At 40.9% G+C, this 25,060-nt stretch overlaps 1 protein-coding gene across 1 annotated transcript; it reads right to left on the bottom strand.

The window, feature by feature from the left end:
* Positions 1-3,937: 3,937 nt before the first annotated feature.
* Positions 3,938-17,991, bottom strand: LOC139478666 (neuropilin-1-like). Its single transcript, XM_071261230.1, has 7 exons — positions 17,691-17,991; positions 13,672-13,824; positions 11,202-11,476; positions 9,713-9,809; positions 8,391-8,510; positions 7,239-7,332; positions 3,938-6,783 (listed from the first exon to the last, which is right to left on the bottom strand). The coding sequence occupies exons 1-7, from the start codon at positions 17,740-17,742 to the stop codon at positions 6,246-6,248; spliced, it is 1,329 nt and encodes a 442-aa protein (XP_071117331.1). The 5' UTR covers positions 17,743-17,991; the 3' UTR covers positions 3,938-6,245.
* Between the last annotated feature and the right edge of the window lie 7,069 nt (positions 17,992-25,060).

Below are 25,060 nucleotides of genomic sequence, written 5' to 3'. Positions count from 1 at the left end.
CCCCGTTCTATTCCTGCACCATGACCGTTGAATATATTCATTTTATGAAAATAATAATCTAGATACGCATACAAAACCAAGTCTAGCCAGTTCAAGCTAGCTCTGAATTTTTATTTATTTTTAGAGTCAAGAAGGATATTGTGTAATATAAGATTTCAGAGACTAAATGTTAGTCTAGCCCCGTTCCACAAACCGGTCATCGCGCTAAGCAGTCTTAACTCCCATGCTTAAACTTCGATATAATGGTCGTAGCGATACTTTTATTCATAAAGTGGTTGTGCGGGATGAGACCCTGGTATACGAAAACAAAGGCAATTTTGAAAACATGTATTTGTCATCACACTGCATGATACAGCCAACTATTATTCATAAATATTTTGTAAAAAATGAAGTTAAGTTAAAACGTATTTTATCAAAATATTTGGCCTTTTATTTCTTGTGGAATTTGTTTCGGAAGATACTTAAAACTGATTATTTTCTTGCGTTGACGTCTTTTCATGTATACTTAAAGTTTGTTTTGTAGTGACCATAACAGCCGGGACTACTTTTAGTTTTTAATTACCATTAACGAAACTGAAGTTGAAGTACTAAATTTGAGAAAAAACACGCTCTGAACAGGAAATAGAGACCTTACCATTTCCTTACAGAAACCAAGAGGTCATTATCCGCGTCTGTTTGAAGTCCAGGGAGTTCGTACTCGAATACTCGACGAACATTGAAAGTGTGTCATTCTTCCATATGTTAACCTCGTCTTAGGGGTGTGTGTTAGTCCGGACTAATGCCGATTGTATAGTGCGAGTCCACTGAAATACCATGACGCAGTTTTAACATGGATACCGAATCAGACAGAGCATAAGGACTCCGAGGCGAGTCATTTAATCCAATTAATGTCTAGCACCATCTTTTAATGTATTTAGGTATGACGCGGTCGGGGACCGAGCAACTTACCTTTCACTCTCCAGGCAGACGCTCCATCCACAAAAACACGGACCCGTCGATCCCGTTAAGTCGTGTACCACGATTGGCCAATATTCCAAGACTTGGGACTCCACTCATGCTATGCTCATTGCTATTCACCTCAAAAACATTAGGAAAAAACTAATATGTAGACAACGTATTTTGTCACGTATTTACTAGTCCGTAGGTAATCATAGGGATTAACACTTCTTTCAGTGTACAGACATTAACATGGCGTCTAACGTAGAGTTCGCTGTGTAGAGTCGCGTCCCTTGGGCACACCAGAAACCTATGCTTATGGGTTCGAATCCCGGTTTGTCCCGATTATGTTTCTAGGTTTGTCAACAACATACCCGTGCGCGTGGGTTTCACCGAAGTGGTAAACGTCTGAGACCTGCATCACTTCGGGCTTTCCTCCCACATTAAGCTTACACGCCACGATATAACCGTAATACTGTTAAAAGCGGCGTTAAACCCAACTCACTCACTCACTAAAACCCCATTTCACCTCAAATGACTGAAATGCTTAATGCGGTGTAAAACGCAATTGACACATATTCCCAATCGTTAACTGGAATACTGTTAAAAGCGGCGTTAAACCCAACTCACTCACTCACATTATTATTTCAGCTGAACCTTGACCATAAATTGGTGTAATATTATATTTTATGGTCGCTTCTTACACCTTGAAGACCATGGTCTCGATATCTCGTACAATTCCATGCAATGTGTGGGCTGCCATCAACCAGTTACAGCATCGTTGTTAGCTCACAAGATAGTGTTGACGTTTGTCGGTAATACCCGACTACGGACACCCGGGTTAGAATAGGTCTGAGGAGCTCTAGTATTGCTTGTCGTAACAGGCGACTCAATTGGATCGGGTTCTCAGACTCGGAGATGTGGTAAATTGAATGTGATCACGCGATGTTGCTTATAATATTAACCACTGTTTCGTGTGGTCAAGACTCCATTATTTACAGACAGCCGTTCACTGACTTATTCGCAACCCACCCCACCAATCAATTTCAGTTAATTCATGTCCCCCTTGTGAAACACAAAGATACCATGATTATCATTGAACAGTAAAATTAATTGAATTTCCATTTTATTCATCATAGTAACTCATCCTAAAGCTGTGTTAATATTCAGTTCTGTATGATTTGTTTGTTTGTTGTTTAAAGCCGCGCCCAACACTTTCCAGCTATATGACGGCGGTCTGTACATAATCGAGTCTTGACCAGACAATCCAGTGATTGGCCTCATGAGCATCGATCCACTCAATTGGGATCGATGCATGCATCAACCAAGTCAGCGAGCCTGACCACCCGATCCAATTAGTCGCCTCTTACGACAAGCATAGTCGCCTTTTAGGGCAAGAATGGGTTGCTGAAGACCTATTCTACCCCGGGTGTTCACGGGTCAGTTCTGCATGAGTAGTTGGTTGATATGATGTGGTTTAAGACGTAGTTAAGTCAACCAGAGAGTGAAGTGTATACAGAATTTGATTCAATTTTATTGAATGTCATTCTTGTTCTCAATGCTCAGATTCACCTTTTACTGACGTTTAACTTTCGTGTGAGATTAGTGAAAAGAAATATTTGGAGCTGTCCAATCTATGAAAACAGGAAAGGCTCCTGAGCCAAATTGCACAAAGCGATCTTAGCGCTAAGATGACCGTAACTCCCATACTTTAACATAGGCTTACAATAGTCTTACCGCTAAGATCGCTTTGTGCAAATGGGCCCTGGTGAAAACGGCGTTCCTCCTGCAATGTTCAAAATTCTTGGAAATCCATAGTAAAAATGTGTCTTAAACTTAAAGGGGAAAATATTTACATTTATTTTGGAATAAAATTATTCAGGGTGTGGATGGATATAAATTATTAATATCTGAGTTCCAACCTGGATATTCCACTATTAGACTATTCCACAATAGATAACATTTTTTTGTATTTCAATCGTTATGTTGCAAATATCTGTGTAAGCCTAAAGGAAGGTCCATGATGTTGGAGATACAATGTAAAGCAAAAACTCATTGATGTATTACTCAGTCCTGGTATGATTCAATATTAAAATTCCGAAACAGTTGTGCTGATTTGAAATGCAATTTGCCTAGAGAAATGCACACACATATGCATATTCGACGTAATATGCGCCCAGGGCGCTCTCAAAATTAGAAATAGGGTATCTTATTAGAAAATTATTTTGGTGAGAAAAAAAACAGAGTTGAAAGATAAATTTCGTGGTTTATGCTGACAGCCTGAAATGCTTATGTACGACAGATATATTTTTCCAGAATTTAATTGCCCATAATTAAGGGTGCATATAACACCGAGTGCGTATTATACGCGGATAAATAAGTTTTGTGTACATTGATCAATTGGAAGGGTTGCTAATTGGGATTGTTCACCAGCCAATATATTAGCAAATATCGCTGTGGGCGCTTATTAGAGCGGGGCTCTTATTACGTCGAATACGGTATTACAATTAGAAGGTGTCCCTTTAACAAGGGCACTGTTTAAGTTCAGAATATCTTTCTACAATTAAAAAATAATAAACCTAAGAGGATCTGTTGTACAGGAGTCTGATTGTGTATGTAGTGAAATCGAGGATGAGTATCATATTATGTTTCATTGTAAAAACTATTTATTGTGCGAAGTGTTTTCCATATATTGTTCGTCCTCACAAATCTCAACAAGACCTTAGCAGCAATGTAAAATCACATCTGTTGTTAATTACTTTAAACGTTTTCAACATGTAACATTGCATGTATGTCGAGTTATGTCCCTTGTAAAAACCTTTATGTACGCTTCATACATTTACTTGAGTACTGTTCACAACTAGAAACTGAAGTTAATGCCTTGTGTATAATTGTTACTATTAGGCATTGACACTGAAAAAAAACCATTTCTGACTGCCAGTCATCAGTGTACATCATGTACATACACACAGACAGACAGACAATAGTTTATTTCCGTCTCACTTCTGTACAAACATTTAAAAGGCATGATTATTACAAACAAAATTTGTAAAAATACTTACAGAACCATACTTGAAGAATTATGAGAGACGGTAATATAAATGGTAAATAAACAGTATATTAAAGCAGTATAAAACATTAACTACATAATTCTTTCTGTAAGTCTATTAAGGCAACATAAGAGGACAACCTTTTCGGTTTTCTAGTTTCTATAACTGATGACAGTGACGATACATGGTCTACGGTTGATCTATTCCTCCTGAAACCATTTTGAGCGTCGTGAAGAATATTGTTATATTATGTCCAAATTTGTAGCCTCCAATTAAGAACACTGCAATATAGTTTGTATATTGCGGTTGTCAAGGTGATTCCTGTATAAGCTAAAGGATTTCTCGGGTCCAATAATGAGCATTTAGGTATTAGGTTAGGCGATTCGCTGTGATGGGTTGCTTCCCTTGGGCACGCCGGAATCCTATGATTGTGGGCTCGAATCCAGGTTCGCCCCGATTATGTTTCTAGGTTTGTCAGCACCATACCCGTGCTCGTGGGTTTCACCGAAGTAGTAAACGTCTGAGACCTGCATCACTTCGAGCTTTCCTCCCACATTAAGCTGACACGTCATGATATAACTGTAATACTGTTAAAAGCGGCGTTAAACCCAACTCACGCACTCATTCATCAAAGTATTAAACGTCAACATCACTTCGGGCGTTCCTCGCACATCATGCTGAAACACCGTGGCATGGCTGGAATATTGTTCAAAGAGGCGTTTAACCCAACTGACTCAATCACTCACTCACTCATTCACTCAGTTTACGGACCACTGATGTTTGTTTGTTTTTTAACGCCGCACTCAGCGATATTCCAGCTATATGACGGCGGTCTGTAAATAATAGAGTCTGGACCAGACAATCCAGTGATTGACATCATGAGCATCGATCCACGCAATTGGGACACGATGACATGCGTCGGACCACATGCGTCAACCAAGACAGTGAGCCTGACCACCCGATATATGAAACACGTCCTTGCCAGAGGTAAGTAACCAGCATATCAATAGAGATTGTAATAAAGGTATGGTGTTATGAAGCTAGTCCTAAAAATATGTATACAAATAAAGAAATCAGTACTTTCTAAAATACGTATCTGCGGCCTTCTAATATGATACGGAACCTGGAGTAAAAGGGACCTGATCGTGATCGATAGCAACGTCAAATCTAAGTTTGGTCCCACTCAACATTAAGTCACTAATGTATCATATATGGGTCTATTTAACGTGTTTAGTCCATAATGTTTAAGTGCTAATTTCCGATTAACACATTTTAATTATATATTAACATCTTTCAAATATATAAAACGTATACCGAAAAGAAATTAATTCAATCGATTTGACACTATCTTTAAAATTAGTCAAATAAAAAAGATGACCACGTGATAAATTAACATTCTAATAGATAAAAAACCCGCAACATTTCCATTATTGTGTATATAAAACGTGTATCTTAAGTTATGGTTCATTTATGCTCGAAGGCGCAGCCAAGTAGAAATGTGTTTGCTCCTGCGTACTGGTCAAATCCTCAGGGATTTTCTATTCTGCAGAGAAGATTTAAACTAACAAAAATAAAACTTAAAGGATAGAACCGAACACATTCGTACAGTGTCTGAATTCTCGCGAAGGGGCAGATCATTTGATATTCTGAGGGTGGGGCGTGTGACTATCTTGAAAAAAACTCAGGTTTTACATCCTTGATGTTCGGAACAAAGTGTAATGTTGACCCCATCCCGACCTACACCCATCTTCTTCCCAGTTTATTAAATGGTTGGTCCCTAATTAGTCTAATAAATAACGGGCATACCGTGCATTGTGCTGATTTGAACAACATGGCGATCAAGAACTATTATCCATGTCCTCTGACGTGCAGGTATAGCCTATTTGCATTCTTTCATTAAAAAGTAACATTTAGAATATGTTCAAATATGGCCGTGTCAATACACCAGCACTCACTATCGTAAACATATAAACAATAATAGTATGCTATCTTAAGTGTTCATTTCATTTATCATAACGGCGGACCAGTGTCCACGTTGTCTCAATTTGTTGTTTCAAGTTTCAAGTTTCTGTCCCACTGTCAGTTGTGCATTCGAGTTCTGAGTTTGTCCTGTTATTTTTCTTGGTCCGAGAGCAACCATACCCTTATAGTTCACTTAAACGGTGAACGTCATCTTCGTACCTTTGATCTTTCAACCCTCACTAAACTGACACGCCGTTATATAACTGAAATTCTGTCTTAGTAACGTTTGACATGCTTTCAAATATTTTCAAACACAGGCGAGATATATGACGCCGTTCGCCCACATTGAACAGGGGGCAATTTCTTCCCATCTTCAGCGAGATCACCATGGCCATTATGGTAAGATGCTTCTGAAGAATCTTCTTCTTTCCCAGGAGCCTTTGCCACGTCCTCTTCATCCCCTTTACCACTTCCTGTTTGTAACTCATTAGGACCGGGAATACTAACTAGGTAGTCACCATCTCCAGGTAAATCATCCTCGTCTCTTGTTTCCATCGTCATATAAGGTCCAGTGATACCATTGCTCATCTCAGTCCGGCTGGAAGACGCTGGATGTCGCCGATGCATTTGTTCGTAGTGGTTTCCTGTAGTGGAGGATAATTGTGGTGTATGGCCCTCATTGGTACTGCTTGAGATGACGCGTCCATCTTTGTCCATCTTTGATTCATCCAACTCAGCGTACACATCTTGCAGATTATCATAGTTATCAATATCTGGTTCAGTGGGGTTGTTGTTGTTTGGCCAGATGAAATTGTTGTTCTCAATGGGATTCGACCTGTGGGATCAAGGATTCGTATTCAAAAATTGTCAACAATAATTCTTGTCCAGTGAAACATAAATATCTCGAACATCTTCATCTACATGCAGTAAAAACCCTTGACCGGAACCGTTAACTCCCCGTACCGGACGAATGCCGTTGGAATCAAGTTCATCACAATGATAACCAGTTCATGGAGCACTCTACACTATTGTTGTTTCTAAACACGTGGAACCATGATGTAATATCGAAAAAATCTAAACAAAAAAAAAGATAAAAATATATACTATAGCTGCCACCAGTAAATCAATGTATGATTACCTGTGAATCAATGTATGATTACCTGTCAATTTATGTATGATTACCTGTAAATCTAGGTATGATTACCTGAAAATGTAGGTATGATTACCTGTAAATCTAGGTATGATTACCTGTAAATCAACGTGTAAAGACTTGACATGGTTATTACTTACTTTGCACATTTGTAGCGAACGAATGCCACAACAGACACGATAATGAGCAAAGCGACAGGTGCTATTGAGATATACACAATCGTCATCGTGATATCTGAAATTAGATTGAGTGAAATTCTTTGCAGACAAGAAGACTAACTATTGGAACAGGTACATTTTTTACACAAAATATTGATGTAATTTCTTTGTACATAATGCAACGACAATACACACATTATTACACGTTAGATGTTAACATTTAAAGTTAAATGCGTGTTTGTACACAGCCATTTCTGAAACGTTACAGAAAACTTAACATATTTGCTTCATGACTATCTAACCTTCTTTATATTGATTTTGCAGACTATTTGTACATACGCTATGTGTACGTTATAGTTCTGCAACTAAGACACTTCCAGGTCTTGTGGCGATCTCCTATAAGATATGGCTGAGGTCGCGATTGTTGGAAGGTTTGATTTGAGCGAAACTAGTGTCCAACAGAAGATTACAGGTTAAATTAAACTGCTGGGCTAAAGAAAGTATTCACTTGAACACTGTATGTGACCGACAAATAACAAACGTTATCAAAAGGTTTTGATTTGGAGGGTTTTTTGTTTCTTTTCTTTTAAGTATTTATTCCATTTTCCATCATATTTTACATTTCAATATCATACATAGAGCTTGCATGGGTTTTTGTGACATTATTGGCCTGTTTGTAGCATGGACACGTTATCAAACGTTTGCTAGGCTGAAACAGTCGCCGAAACACTGCAAACCTAAGGTCCAAAACTGTGATACCCGCATCAAATACATCATCATCGAATAACATTTCTTGTTTGTTTCATTTTAGGCACCATCAAACATGGGTGTATACATTTTTTTCCCCGCAGTTTATTTGGTTTAATTAAGAAAAATAGCTATCAAGTGAAGAGAATCCAGTTGTTTTTCACGTATGGTAACATATTTTTGTGATGACATCACAATACTCCATGAATTGAAGCTTTCTGTTACTGGCTTGCTTTCCCGTGCATAATCGTACCGAATTTTGTACAGTAAAATCCTAGTATTCACATGTATCCACCTTATTACCCCTATTGAAAAAGTTAAGAAACACGTTTTAACATCGACTATATTCTATTAAGGTTAGGATCGCAAGTAACACTGTACACGAACCGTCTTCCGCTGGCGTTGTTGTCACGACACCTTCTGTGGTAGAGTTAGACGATTGCTCGTCTGGTGTGGATGACTGTGTTGGTGGCGTAGAAGACGGCGTTGCTGTGATGTTACCGCATACTTTCAGCGTAATAAAAAAAGAAAAGGTTGTTTGTGCCATGCCATGTTTAGGGCAAGTTGAATATCATAGATCTATGTGCAACAAGTTTTCAAGCAACAATGCTGAAGAGCTTATGGGATAGAACTGTCCATTTGTAGAAGCCGTAATAAGGGCCTGCGCATCGGATGCCCAGGCCTGATTTAATATGGACCTGCTTGCTGACTAAGAGTTGATCTTCGTGTCATATCATGTTAGTTTAACCGTGATAACAGCATTAAGCCCGCGGTGAAATGTTGTATTACTGTGATAACATTCAGACAGAGGTGACATGTTGTATAACTGTGATGTCATTCAGACAGAGGTGACATGTTGTATTACTGTGATGTCATTCAGACAGAGGTGACATGTTGTATTACTGTGATGTCATTCAGACAGCGGCAACATTTTGTATTACTGTGATAACATTCAGACAGAGGTGACATGTTGTATTACTGGTATGTCATTCAGACAGAGGTGACATGTTGTATTACTGTGATAACATTCAGACAGAGGTGACATGTTGTATTACTGTGATGTCATTCAGACAGAGGTGACATGTTGTATTACTGTGATAACATTCAGACAGAGGTGACATGTTGTATTACTGTGATGTCATTCAGACAGAGGTGACATGTTGTATTAGTGTGATAACATTCAGACAGAGGTGACGTGTTGTATTACTGTGATAACATTCAGATAGCGGTGACATGTTGTATTGCTGCGATAACATTCAGATAGCGGTGACATGTTGTATTACTGCGATAGCATTCAGACAGAGGTGACATATTGTATTACTGTGACATGTTGTATTACTAGTACCGTCATTCAGACGGGGTGACATGTTGTATTGCTGTGATATCATTTAGACCATGTAGACTTGTTGTACTACTACAATATCATTGAGAAAACGGTGACATTTCTATTAATGTGATATTATTATGACCGCGGTTTCATGACGTATTACTCTGATTTCATTGACATTGCTATGGCATGTATGTTACTGATACAACTTAACGACACAATTGCTTCTGTTGGGTGACTTTCAAAAAGAACTCGACATAAAAGTATGTACATTTTGTTCTGTTAAGTTTGTCCCTTAGTTTATTATTGGCCACAAGAGGGGTACTCGTTACATAAGGGAAGTTTCAACAGGAGCTCAGGTCAGATGGCGTGGTGTGCTTACCATCAGTTATTCCGTTACAGTTGCTCTCAAAGAATTTGAAATCGTCCAGTGCGATGTCCCCAACTGGGTTAACACCCGTCCATGCTGTCATCTCGATCTGTCCGGTATAGAATAATAACAAACCGGTACAACAGAATGAGATTTGAAACCCGCTACTGCAACCACAATTTACCAAGAGGTAATTGATCCTGTACAGATAGCACAATTGTGAGTGAGGGAATGAGTTGGGTTTAACGGCGCTTTCAACAGTATTACGGTTATATCGCGGAGTGTCAACTTAATGTGGGAGGAAAGCCCGAAGTGATGCAGGTCTCAGACGTTTACCACTTCGGTGAAACCAACGAGCACGGGTATGGTGCTGACAAACCTAGAAACATAATCGGGGCGAACCGGGATTCGAACCCACAATCATAGGTTTCTGGCGTGCCCGAGGCACGCAAATCGCGGCGCCTTAGACGACTGGGCCAGCCGTGCCCCCAGCACGATTGTGAAATCGGTTTACTTGTAACTGTGGATCTACAATTTTACGCATTATCACAATGGTCAAGCATCTTAAATAGTCATGAATCTTACATGGACATCGATCTTACAGTGACACGGATCTTACTATGACACGGATCGTGCATGGACATTGATCGTACATTGACACGGATCTTACATTGACATTGATCGTACATAGACACGGATCTTACATTGACACGGATCGTACATGGACATTGATCGTACATAGACACGGATCTTACATTGACACGGATCGTAAAGGGACATTGATCGTACATAGACACGGATCTTACATTGACATGGATCGTACATGGACATTGATCTCACATAGACACGGATCTTACATTCACATGGATCGTACATGGACATTTATCTTACATAGACACGGATCTTACATTGACACGGATCGTACATGGACATTGATCTTACACGGCCGATTTTACATTGACGTGGATATGAATATCTTACATTTAGACAGATCTTACAGTTACACAGATCTTACATAGACATGGATCTTACATACACACGGATCTTCCATTTACACATATGTTACATACACGCGTCTCTTACATTTACACAAATCACATGGACATTCATCTTGACACGGATCTTACAGATATATGCATGGATGTTGCATGAGATAATAATATTTAACATGGCCGTCAGCACTATTTCAGCAACATGTATATGACAGAGGTCATGAGTATGTGTAATGATTCACGTCATAAGAATACGGTGACAGCCTAGTTCCAGTCTGTTCACCCGATGTCCTTTTTGGACAACTCTTGTGAAAGCATGTGACGCCTGGAACCTATTCCGATCCGAAACCCCTATGGGGGTCTGATTAATGAGATACCCCTTTGAGCAAGGAAACAACGAGCAAGAGCAATGACTCACTGATTTCAACTTCTTAAACCCATTACTCAGTACTGTCTTCACTGATACCACAAAATCTTAATGAGACTTAAAGATAACATTAAACACAAACCTGGAGATCTTCCTTTCCTTGTTCAAGGGGGAAATGAGCACATTTCCAATCCGCTCCCTGTTGTCCTGTCTTGGACCATTCACTAACAGATGATGAACCTTCTACCACTGCTGCAGAGAGGTTACCGATCCCCAGTCCTTTCATGTGGTACCAGAACCGGAAACAGCCTCCACTTGAAGTTGTGTTAAAAGCCGGACTCAACAGGACGCATTTTCCACTTTCAATTAAGCCGTTTTCAACTGTTCTCTCCCCCGCATGTAGATAAATGTAGTAATCTGGAGAACAATTATGAAACACGTTTCCATTGAAAAGTTTGGCATTTGATTATAGTTTGTGTATGTATTTTCAATGTTATTAAAGATGTGTGTGTAGTATTGTGAGTAAGTGAGTGGGTATATAATGGAGAAACGAGTGTGTGTGTGTGTGTGGGAGGGTGGGGGGGGGGGGGGGGGGGGGGGTGGGGGGGCGTGTATCAAGTTTTCGGAAGAAAGACTAAGATCTGTTCCCGAAAATGCTTGAAAACGAATTCATTTCTCGACTCGAGGTTAATATTACTGAAGCTGAAACAATACTTTTCACTCCGGCCCAGCGTCTTAAAGTAAACAAATTATATCTCGGAACTGAGATTATCTAGAGAATACAATCATGATAATGAATTTTCATCCAAACAGAAGACTGAATATATATATATATATATCAATAAAACATTAACCAACCACGCACATAAGGTAATGTTTGCACTATTAAGTACACACAGAAATGTTTCGTCGCCGAAATGACACTATAGTTTTACCAATTCCTTTCATAGCTGTAAAACCTGTGGTTATGAGAATATTAAAATTACAGGAAAAAGTACATCTTAAGTGTATTAAGTTGTCGACTGGCCTACGACCGTTTACCCTAGCTTCATGGTACATGACGAGCTTCACAGATATTGTTTTGGCATAAAAACATACTACTTGCCACTCCATTGAACCCTGAATTTGATATAAATTAAAACAATATATGGTGCATATAATTATAAATTGTTGTATTAGTTAGTAAACATACAAGCGGTCTAACATACATAACATATAACGCAAAAATATATAAATCCTAGACTTTTAAAACCCTTGGCTGACAATATTGCCATCCCATTATGTATCGATTGCCATCCCATTATGTATCGATCATGAAAAGAAGCAATTCTCGTTCACGTCATCTATTATACAAGAAAGGTGACAAAGCACTATCTTTAAACTACAGACCAATTAGCCTGTTATCAATTCTTGGAAACCTACAGGAGAGATTAGTCTTTATTAAACGCTTATATAATTATTTCAATATGAATAGTCTCCTGTAAAAATATCAATCCGGCATCAATTGTACCAGGATATTGCAATACTTCCCAGTTAACTGAAATATATAATGATATTGACTCATCTGTTGACAAGCATAAATATTATTATATGGTATTCAGTGATGTATCGAAAGCATTTGTCAGAGTTTGGCATAAAGAGTAACTTCATGAACTAAAATATTACGGTATAACGGGCAAGCCATTACTTTGGTTCTAAAGAAGACAATATTAGACATCAGAGGCAAAAGGTTTTTGTAAATGGCAGCTTTCCATCTTTGAAATTCACCAAAGCCGGTGTCCCCCAGGGCTCAGTCTTAGGTCCCTTCTTGTTTTTAGTCTACGTCAACGATCTCGCTGATAACCAAATGAAATATACTCGTTTTTTCGCAAACGATACTTCCGATGGCACATCATCATTTCACATACAAATGATAGAACACAGATTGAACAGTGATCTAGAGCTTCTCAATACCTGGGCCAATAGATGCCTAGTTAAGTTTGACCAGGACAAACAACATCTATATTGTTCACTCATTGTAAAAGTCGCTCTGCAGATATCCTTTATAATAATACCGCTCTTAGCGCATCTATCTCACACAAACATCTGGGCGTTACTCAGCGTTATACACATATGTTTGTGTAATTATATATATATGTAGGCTTTCATGTGTATTAGTACTTGTGTATTTTTGTATTTATGTGTATATACTTAAAATGTGTTCACATAGGCATTTTTATGTTGATGTTCTTCTTGCAAACATTATGTTAAAAAATATGTTTATGTTTTTCATGTAAGCATATTTCTCTTTGTTACTTTTATTGTGTATCGTGTTTGAAGAACAATTAAGGGAAGTGTTTAAACTGCGACCTAACGGGAACGTGTCAGCGGCATAATGTAGCTTTGCCAGATGCGATGCTTAGCGCCTTAATGAGGATATATGAGCATTGACGTCAAAGGCATTTTGATATGTGAAAATATAGAAACATATATGAACCATCTTACCTTGCGTACATTTCCTATTGTATTTGCGTCTGTTGTAATGGTGTAAAATCGGGCTTTTTGACCTGTGTTCACTGGGAACGATCACCAGATTTTCCATAAATAGGGTTATCTGCTACTACTTTTCTTACCCTCTCTTCCTTGCGTGGTGTGACCAGTGTCTGGCCCTGTTCCCGGTGTTAAAGTGGCCAAAAGGTGTCTCTTCCATTGCCTTACAGATGATCCATGTGTCCATTGACAGAAGTTGGTCTCAAAGTCACAGTCAAGATTCGCACCCTTTGATACTGCAAAAAACGTGACACACTTCAAACCATTTCAAACAACCGTCTTCATTTGTCTGAGAGGTGGGGTAGTCCGGCGGTTCACACCGAAAAACAGGGATCGATTCATCTGAGAGGTGGGGTAGCCCGGTGGTTCACACCGAAAAACAGGGATCGATTCATCTGAGAGGTGGGGTAGCCCGGTGGTTCACACCGAAAAAACAGGGACCGATTCATCTGAGAGGTGGGGTAGCCCGGCGGTTCACACCGAAAAACAAGGATCGATTCATCTGAGAGGTGGGGTAGCCCGGTGGTTCACACCGAAAAAACAGGGACCGATTCATCTGAGAGGTGGGGTTGTCCGGTGGTTCACACCGAAAAACAGGGATCGAATCATCTGAGAGGTGGGGTAGCCCGGTGGTTCACACCGAAAAAACAGGGATCGATTCATCTGAGAGTTGGGGTAGCCCGGCGGTTCACACCGAAAAACAAGGATCGATTCATCTGAGAGGTGGGGTAGCCCTGTGGTTCACACCGAAAAAACAGGGACCGATTCATCTGAGAGGTGGGGTTGTCCGGTGGTTCACACCGAAACACAGGGATCGATTCATCTGAGAGGTGGGGTTGTCCGGTGGTTCACACCGAAACACAGGGATCGATTCATCTGAGAGGTGGGGTAGTCCGGCGGTTCACACCGAAAAACAGGGATCGATTCATCTGAGAGGTGGGGTAGTCCGGGGGTTCACAGCGAAAAACAGGGATCGATTCATCTGAGAGGTGGGGTAGTCCGGGGGTTCACACCGAAAAACAGGGATCGATTCATCTGAGAGGTGGGGTTGTCCGGTGGTTCACACCGAAACACAGGGATCGATTCATCTGAGAGGTGGGGTTGTCCGGTGGTTCACACCGAAACACAGGGATCGATTCATCTGAGAGGTGGGGTAGTCCGGCGGTTCACACCGAAAAACAGGGATCGATTCATCTGAGAGGTGGGGTAGTCCGGGGGTTCACAGCGAAAAACAGGGATCGATTCATCTGAGAGGTGGGGTAGTCCGGGGGTTCACACCGAAAAACAGGGATCGATTCATCTGAGAGGTGGGGTTGTCCGGTGGTTCACACCGAAACACAGGGATCGATTCATCTGAGAGGTGGGGTAGTCCGGGGGTTCACACCGAAAAAACAGGGATCGATTCATCTGAGAGGTGGGGTTGTCCGGTGGTTCACACCGAAACACAGGGATCGATTCATCTGAGAGGTGGGGTAGCCCGGTGGTTCACACCGAAACACAGGGATCGATTCATCTGAGAGGTGGGGTTGTCCGGTGGTTCACACCGAAACACAGGGATCGATTCATCTGAGAGGTGGGGTAGTCCGGCGGTTCACACCAAAACACAGGGATCGATTCATCTGAGAGGTGGGGTTGTCCGGCGGTTCACACCGAAACACAGGGATCGATTCATCTGAGAGGTGGGGTTGTCCGGTGGTTCACACCCAAACACAGGGATCGATTCATCTGAGAGGTGGGGTTGTCCGGTGGTTCACACCGAAACACAGGGATCGATTCATCTGAGAGGTGGGGTTGTCCGGTGGTTCACACCGAAACACAGGGATCGATTCATCTGAGAGGTGGGGTAGCCCGGTGGTTCACACCGAAACACAGGGATCGATTCATCTGAGAGGTGGGGTAGTCCGGGGGTTCACACCGAAAAACAGGGATCGATTCATCTGAGAGGTGGGGTAGTCCGGCGGTTCACATCGAAAAACAAGGATCGATTCATTTGAGAGGTGGGGTAGTCCGGCGGTTCACACCGAAAAACAGGGACCGATTCATCTGAGAGGTGGGGTAGTCCGGCGGTTCACACCGAAAAACAGGGACCGATTCATCTGAGAGGTGGGGTAGCCCAGTGGTTCACACCGAAAAACAAGGACCGATTCATCTCAGAGGTGAGGTTATTGAACATAACAAACGATACATGTTTTAGACACAACTATCAACCATCACGTGTGTTTGCATTCAGAAATGTTCCAGCTATATGACGGCGGTCTGTAAATAATCTTGTCTTGACCAGTCAATGACCAGTGATTGACATCACGCAATTGGAATACGATGACATGCATTAACCAAGTCAGTGAGCCTGGCCACCCGATCCCGTCAGTCGTTTCTTATGACAAGCATGCGTTGCCGAAGAGCAATTTTAACCCGGGTTATCATAAATTACAGTAGATATGTACAGATAGAAGCCGTTTTCCATGTGCACAATACAATGCAAACATGAGGAGTCTTGCAACATAAATAATAGCGACAAAGCCATTTCCATAATTATTGTACAAAGCAGAGATCCCTACTATTTCATAAACATGTGTCGATGAATCACTACCAATTAGTGACGATACCATGTGTTCGCCAAAAGGTGACCTCCATCGGTGGCACCCGTCACAAATACATGCAAAGGAAAGTCAACTGTTCACCTGAACAATCACGGGAACATGTGGTACAAGTCAAAATAGTGAATTGCATCTGACATTTTTTTTCACTGATGCGTCAAATTTGGAAATGTTCTGAACATATCTACCAGAAAACGTTTTGAAAACCTTACTTAAGCATTGAATGCTGATCCATTTACATTTTGAGCAATAGAAAGAAGAAGAAGAGAAAAAGGACGCCCTTCGAATACACTATGTCTGAAGGTATTGCATTTGTTATTGTACAATCGACTTCTTAGCCGAGATTTCTTATGAATATGGAACGGGTTTTGTCGCTTTTATTTAAAACACTTAAGTACTACATTGTATTTTTGTATTTCTCTTTGTGTGTACAGCTGTAAACTAAGCTTACATAAACAGAGTTGTGGGTCGGTGTGTTTAAGTTTGCGATTCGTACAGATGTATTAGCTTTAGAAGGCCCATGAACGTTTTTTCTCTCCCCTGCGTTATTCAATCTATTTATATTCATTTGTATACCTACGACATATAGGTGTGTGGACTAGATACATATCGGCCTGGCATGTCGTATATTTCTTTCATGGCATTCTTTGTTGCTCTCACGTATGTAAATTGGAGCACAGTTATGTGCTGCTCCAAGCTGCAATGGCTGTATAGCACACACAGTACAGTATTTCATTTCATCGCAATCTTGCCAACTGCTTTCACCAAAATTTCATCGGCGGTTGAACTAAATTAGTTTACTACCGCTCTTTCTCTGAAAGCAGATTCAATTCGTTGTGTATGGTTTTAATAGGTTACAAGACTCTTTTTAGTGCTCGCCTTACACCGAACCACCTACACATCCACACGACATATTGTGACTGTACCCACTTACATCAGCGAACACCCCCCTCCCCCCTCCACACACACACATACCCAACCAAACACACACAATTTCAGATTATTTGTTTTATGTTTATTTATTTTTTTCATAATTTATTAAGATTCACACACAAACGAACACACACTACACACTACTACAAAACAACCCACCTATCATGTCTTTCTCTTCACACTGACACAAGCGACCTTGACCCACACAAACATATTCCCCATCAGTCACGAGCACACACACACACACACACACACACACCAAATCTGACCCCACTACTCACGCACTACCCCCACATGAAAATTTCTTTAGGCTTCTTCCCGCGTCAAGATAGACACAATTTTATGGATAACAACTTCTTTAATACTGTAAAAAGCGACGTTTCGGTATAGATCCTTATACCGTTGTCAAGCAAGACTGAATGAGGGACATAGTGCAGAATATATACAGCAAGTGGAGGATTAACAGTAGAGGATTAGCAGTAACAACAAGGGCATACATGGGTGGGATAACATAGGTAGGTGTGACTACAAGGATGATGCTATCACATTCTTCCCGCGTGGCTCACACTTACCTGCTATGACAGCTAGACAGAGGCATATGCCCAAGTACCCGCCTATCGCCATGATGAGTACCCGCTGACGTCCGACAAACACTCCATAAACATCTATTCCCAATATGTCAACTGTTTCACATTCGATATCGTTTAACTGACATATTGTATTATTCCTAAAATATCAAAAGTCTGTTCGATATTCCCGTCAAAGTGACTACAGTATCATGTACTTCCTGGTTCGTATACCTGCAATACATAGTAACAGCAACTTCTTATTCACAAACAGGGCTAAGCAGTAGAATCAATCAGCCCATGTCAAGTATACAAGATTCCGCGCACAGCCATTATCCACGGTTAGTGAACCAGAGCGCTTCCCTGCAAGAAGGTCACGATGACCTTAATTCGAGTTGAACACATTCTAATGAACTGTCCAAGTATTTCTAGTTGTATATCACCGATGTTATTCAATCTATTTACAGTGGCAAATCTTAGTGGCTAAATATGTATGGTGAACGAGTCTTTCGATCATTAATTAAAACAGACGAAAGGCAAAAAGACAAATTAGTTTCTTTTAAATAAGACGCCTTTAAAACGTCATGGTCTTTTAACTCACATGTTCACGAAGGTATGGGAGGTATTTAATACTGATCAGGAAGGTAGTTTTAAACCCTTACAAATACTAGTCAATCAATAATTAATAAAAATAATTAAGTCATCATTGTTAGAATGTGTACAATAAATACAGTTATATTAAGTACTGGTCAATACTGGAAATGTTTATATGTATACATGTATATACACTCTTCAAAAAAAGAAACGCACAGGTCGATTTTTAGTAAATTTATATCACCTAATATAGTCCATATATTTAATTTAATATCGTAAATACAAATATGAAATTATGGAGCTCGATAGTCACATGTTGTCGTTGTACAAAGGCATTGAAAACTGTTCATTGTCATGTCACATAAAACCACAAGGTTGCGCTGAACTCAGTGTCTTGTGTGACCGCCCCGGGCAGCAATCATGGCTCTGCATCCCCTCGGCACTGACTGGAAAGTGTATGAATTCTGTCCTGCGGAATTCTACTCCATTCTGCTTGTAACGCGTTTGCCAGGTGTGGGAGTGTCTGCGGCGTGTTCTGACGTTGACGTACACGGAGATCGAGTTCATCCGGGAGGTGTTCGAATGGGGTGAGATCTGGAGATCTCGACGGCCAGGGCAAGCCGTTGACGTTGGCATATTATGCAGGTAGTCTACCGTGATACGAGCTGTGTGCGTTGGAGTGTTGTCCTGTTGAAACCGCTCTCTCTGGCGGTCAGTGATTGGAAGAAGGTGAGGTTGAAGCAAATTTCCCTGAACCACAACCAAGTCAGATCTCGTGGTGTAGGATATGGCCCCCCACATGATGACACTACTGCCACCGAAATTGTCGAATTCACGTACACAATGTGGGGCAAAACGCTATGTCGACGACGATAAACACGTTGTCTTCCAACTCGCCGGTGAAGACGAAATCTTGATTCATCGCTAAACCACACTCGTCTCCAGTTTCTCAAATTCCAAGGCTGTAAGGTATGGCACCAACGTAAGCGTCGCTGTCAATGGATCTGTTGCAATACAGGGACGATAACTGGTTTTCCGGGTCCGATTCCAGCCTCGCGAAGATGGTTCCTGACAGTCTGGTCCGATATCCTCCTCAAACCAGGGATGCGTCCAGCAGTCTCCGTAGCTGTGGCATTGCGATGACGTAGGTGGAACAGCAGCGATCCTGTGCAGGAGTGGTAACTCTTGGTCGGACGGTTTTCGGACGGTCTGCAGTGGAAATAAACTGTGTGTACCGGTCACAAAGGCGGCAAATGGTGCTGTGGTGCACGTTGAAGTGGCGTGCAACAGAAGACTGCGATTCCCCTCTTTGGCATTTTCGTCCAATGGCATTTTCGAAATCGAAAAATGTTGACAACTTAATGACAAATTATTGGCTTATGCTTGCCTTTTTATAGCCACTACCATGAGCTACGAATGCCATAAATTGCACATGCATTTTGCTTTACTGTTTTTCTCAATGACATTTTTGAAGAAGCGTGAAAACAATGTCGTTTAAGACATTGCAAGTCGACAATGGCTGCGTTTTGACGCACCGTTTGTCGAATATCAGGCCACCAACACTTTCCAATAACATATATCCAATTTATATATATATATATATAATCTGATCCTACTTTCACATTTTACTCTCTCTCTCTCTCTCTCTCTCTCTCTCTCTCTCTCTCTTAAAAAATAAAAATAAAATGACACAACATCAAAGAAATATTCTCGTTGAGTCTATTATTGATTTACTAGATGTGACAACTGTTTCTAGCATCTGGAACGATGATGACGAAACCTTTCTGTCCTTTTGACTTGGCGGCTTGCCAACAGAGAGTACTATGGCTATTGAATACAATCTATGGACAAATATAATGCTCCTTGTATGTGAAACTGTTAAATGTGGAAACACCTACTAAGAAAGATTATATGAAAACGATGTGAAACTGCCTGTACATACAATATATCACCCGTTGTTTATATACATTTGTAGAATACCGTAATATCACACCATCAATTCACTTAATCACACATTTACAATAGTCCACCCATATCACACAACACCAGCATCTCCCCCCGATATTCTTCATCATATGGATATGATAATTCCTTGGATTAATTCTAATTATAAACTAGGACCATCTGTGTAGATTTGCTAAAATGAGCGTTCGAAGAGGAAAACTTGCTTATTCAATTGAAAACATAAAGCGGGCTATGGATGATGTTTACGCCAAGCAGATGTCAGCACGCAAAGCTGCCGTTGCGTTCGGAATACCCAAAAGTACTCTTCATATAAAGTACCTCTTGTTTACCGCAACGGTCCTTCACCCATTTTATCACAGAAGGAGGAAAGACATCTTTCAGATTGGGCTATACACATGTCGAGTATAGGGTACGGCCGGACAAGGGACGAACTGTTAGACACGGTCCAGGAAATAATCAAATCAGATGGTAGGGAAAATCCATTTACTGATGACGGACCTGGTAGGGATTGGTTAGCGCTTTCTTAAAACGAGACCCAACAATATCAATAAGAACAACCACACAACTTTCAAAAGAACGTGCTATGGTATCACAACAAACAGTTGCTGATTGGTTTGATACCTTCACAACCTACATCGCTGACAAAACTGATTCAGACATCTTACATGCATATGAACCATCAAGGCTGTTTAATGCTGATGAGTCGGGTTTCCCCGTGTGTCCAAAGAGTGGTAGGGTTCTGGCCGAACGAGGATCCCAGACAGTGTATAACGTCTCGGCCTCAGACAAGAGTCAGATGACAGGTGACTACACTCCGATAGCAGGTTCAAATACAACCCCCTAGATGGTTCTGAGGAGGTGGTTCTAGGGCGAACCGAGAACAGACGCAGAACTATTTGTTTATTGGCTTCAAACTTGTTTCATTCTTCATGTCGATAAACAGGCCGTCAAGAAACCAATAATTCTGTTTCTAGACGGTCATTCAACGCACCTGACCCTAGAAGCGTTCACTGTTTGTATACAATCTCAAACTGCCCACATCTCAATACCTCCAACAGACACTTCACCCCCAGGCCTCTCCTTACATTCTACATCAACTGTAGCCACAGCCCACACATCTTACAGTAACCATTTGACAAATATTTGGTTTTTCCCAAAGTACCGAGCCGTTCCCATAATGTAAGCCTCCAGTGTTGCCCTGTACTCTCCCATCCTGTACTCTCCCCCATCACACGCATCACATGTTATTCAACCTTGGGACCTGAGCTTGTTTAGTCCTCTCAAACATTCATGGCGTTAATCTGTCCGAGATTTTCGGATTTCAAATATCGAAGAATGTGTTAGGAAATGTACCTTTGCCAGTGTATTCATTACTGCTTGGTTAAGGCAGCTACCACAGTAAATGCAAAGAGTGGTTTCTTCGAATCTGGACTGTTTCCTCTCAATCCTGGTAAAGTGACTGATAATCAGAAATGATAACCCAGCACCATCTTCAATACGTGCAAACCAGTGCTTCAGTCAACACCTGTAATCTCATCCACGGTCAGAACATTCACATTTGCACCCCAAGCAGAGACTGGGTAAGTCAGGAAACCCCATCCCAAAATTCGGCTACAGTGGCATCACCAGAATATGCACCCTTAGCCCCTGTCCCACGTGCAAACACTTCACATGTCGTACAAACTCTGCCATCATCCCCTACAAACCCTCATGCCCCAGTACAATCTCAACCTCAACACCTCCAACAGACACTTCACACCCAGGCCTCTCCTTACATTCTACATCAACTGTAGCCACAGCCCACACATCTCACAGTAACCCATTTGACAAATATTAGGTTCTTCCGTAAGTACCGAGCCGTTCCCATAATGTAAGCCTATAGTGTTGCCCAAGTCTGCCTCAGGAGAAGACGTCAGGGAACTTCTCCTAGCAAAGAAGAGAAAGACAGAGGAAGAGAAACAGATGAAAGAAAGCAGAAGGCAAAATGAGAGACGAGACGAAACTTAAACGAGAAGAAGAGAAATCAGCCCCAGAAGCCCTAAGAGAAAAAGAACGGGAAGAGAAACGTGAGAAGAAGAGAAAACAGGAAGACGAGAAAAGGGCATATAAACTGTTAAAACAAATTGAAGAAAAGAAAGGAAACATTAGACAGTGACCAGATCCTCTCTGAATCTGAGATTCCCTACTTTGACGACGACACCGATTTTCCAGATAATACCCTCCAGGATTTTTGTCACCTTTCTTTGGGTCAGGATTTGTCGGATGATGACGACTGTGTGGGATGCCGTAATTGTACAAAATGGCTCCACAACAATTGCCTGGGATATCAGAAACTGACACACCAACAACTGGCCGACCTACCATTCACGCGTGACTGTTGCAGCTGAGAGAGAAAAGAACGTTTCCCAATGGGAATTGTATTACTGGCATACAGTAAACTACGGTTATAACGAACTCAAGGGACTACTAATTTTAGTTCGTTATAACCGTAATTCGTTATAAGCATATATACAGCATGACTACAGCAAATAGTCGAGACTAAAAAGTGAGTTCGTTATATCCGTCAGTTCGTTATAAGCGTGTTCGTTGTAACCGTAGTTAACTGTAGTTTACTTTTTTAAAAGAAGTGAACTCAGTGTTTATTTCACATTAAAATGTACAAAACATATACATGTTTTTCCTATTTTAACAGAAAAATGGAATATCCCTTTGAGGCCCTTTTTCACGAGATTCATGCATACTCTGGACCAGACACTCTGGACTCTGGGTAGAGATACCAATGTCAGCTGTCACCATACCACGAAACCCATCGCAATATTTTCATTAATAACTGGGTAATATTAAACCTGAAACTATATTCATTTGACGTACTGTTTTATTTCTATGATTATATTTGGAGGGGGGTTATATGACAACTATCAAGTACCAGGTTAATGACAGACTTTTCACCCAAAGAAAAGGAAGATTAATCAGCGAATGTTGTTACTTGTCATATTATATTTTCGTTCTTCATAGGTACCATGTGTATCATGTGAAGCCGTTACCATTTATGGCACTGAAGATGAATCAGGAACCAGAAAACATCTATGACGTAAACGCTCTCAAAGTATTCCCGAAGAAGCTGACATCCATTTCCGTAGTTTACATCTTGAAGTCCGCCCCCATCCAATAGGTTTAACGGGACATAGCTGGCGTTATGGTCGGCAGAGTTCCCTTACATGTTTTAGGAGTACTCACTCCTTCGATGACGGAAGGTTGCATTTTAAATGTGACACCTTTCTTGACTGGTAGAATGACTCACCGCGGGCCTGTTAGGGGTGGGGGCCAAAGACTAGACTAAACTAGTATTGCGTATCAAGCCACAACGTCGTACTTTATTCAAAATAATAGGGAGAATGAATGAAATTTACATGATTCGATGGTGGCAGCGATTGGGCTTAGAGACTGAGAAGAAAACTAATCTCAGTATAAGAAAACACATGTATCTGTGTACAGTGACACAAACAGGAGAGAGACAAACCAATGAGACCCGTGAAGATTCCGGGGTAGAATAGGTCTTCAGCAACCCATGCTTGCCGTAAAAGGCGTCTATGCTTGTGGTAAAAGGCGACTAACGGGTTAAGGTGGTCAGGCTCGCTGACTTGGTTGATGCATGTCATCGATCCCAATTGCGTGGTCCGATGTTCATGATATTAATCACTGGACTGTTTGGTCGAGACTTGATTATTTACAGACCGCCGTCATATTGCTGGAATATTGCTGAGTGCGGCGTTAAACAACCAACCAACCAACCAACAAACCAACCAATGAAGTTATGCTATATTCGGGAAGACATTTTTTAAAACTTCTTAAAATGTTCGGTTACTGCCGCAAGGGTGTCCGACTTTAACCACAGGCGTCCGATTACTACCGAAGTAGTCGTCGTGGAAATATCCTAAGAATTTGCTGAAATTTGCGACCACTACCGACTATAATCACCACAGCAGTTACCTCTCTTTACATATACAAGGAAAGAAAGTCAATAGGTCCTTTGGTTCAATTTGCATGCCGTTGAGAACGTTCAGTCTCCAAGTACTGCCCCACGCGTTCTACATTCTTTTTGTTTTGTAGTGTACAGTACATACACCCTGTGTACACAAAAGCACCCACTCATCTGTTGGGACTTGATGAGATGGCGGACAAAGTAATATTTGCTTACGCCGGAAACGGTGTCCTCCCATTAGTCATAAAGGTTAAAACAACATATGGTATGGTTGAATGCACCAACAACTACCTTTGTAATACCCACAACTAAAGTGAAATGATCCAAGAAACACAAAATTACAACTTTTAATACTTTTGATAATCTTTAAATACTCCTCAGCATAGCATAAATATTCATCATAGCACATATCATCACCAATGACCTATAATCTTATATGACATATATACATTAATAATCACATTAAGTATTCACTGTAAGTTAAATGTTCATTAACGCAGCATCACATATTAACATTTTGAGTTTGAAGTTTCACATTTAGTGGTCAGTTTTTCTGACCTACTTGGAGTTGGTCCCACTATCTGATGAGTCGGTTTCCTTCTAGCGATGCACTCACTTTCTGCCTTTGGGAGCAGCACCAAAGTCAATTTGACGCATCTTGGCAGATTCAGACTTCTCATTCTGCTTGATCAGTTCAAGAAAACGATAAATGTTTGGATGATGTGGCAGAGACTTGTTCAATCGGTAGTGAAAGCCTTCCAGATTATAGTTCGTGCGAGGTCCAATGTTTCGGTGGTGATTCCATAGAGGGATGGGGAATCTAGCATCATCATCA

The sequence above is a fragment of the Haliotis cracherodii genome, unplaced genomic scaffold (genome assembly GCF_022045235.1).
Source record: "Haliotis cracherodii isolate W230 unplaced genomic scaffold, xgHalCrac1.p SCAF_4, whole genome shotgun sequence".
Classification (NCBI taxonomy): Eukaryota; Metazoa; Mollusca; class Gastropoda; order Lepetellida; family Haliotidae; genus Haliotis; species Haliotis cracherodii.
This window is presented reverse-complemented; position numbering and strand designations above follow the sequence as displayed.

Excerpts from the sequence above, each read along its gene's own strand:
- LOC139478666 (XM_071261230.1), bottom strand. The coding sequence starts at position 17,742 with ATGGCGATAGGCGGGTACTTGGGCATATGCCTCTGTCTAGCTGTCATA. Across the intron at positions 13,825-17,690 it reads CTGTCTAGCTGTCATAGCAG|TATCAAAGGGTGCGAATCTT; the intron begins GTAAGTGTGAGC and ends CGTTTTTTGCAG. Across the intron at positions 6,784-7,238 it reads GTTCGCTACAAATGTGCAAA|GTCGAATCCCATTGAGAACA; the intron begins GTAAGTAATAAC and ends TTGATCCCACAG.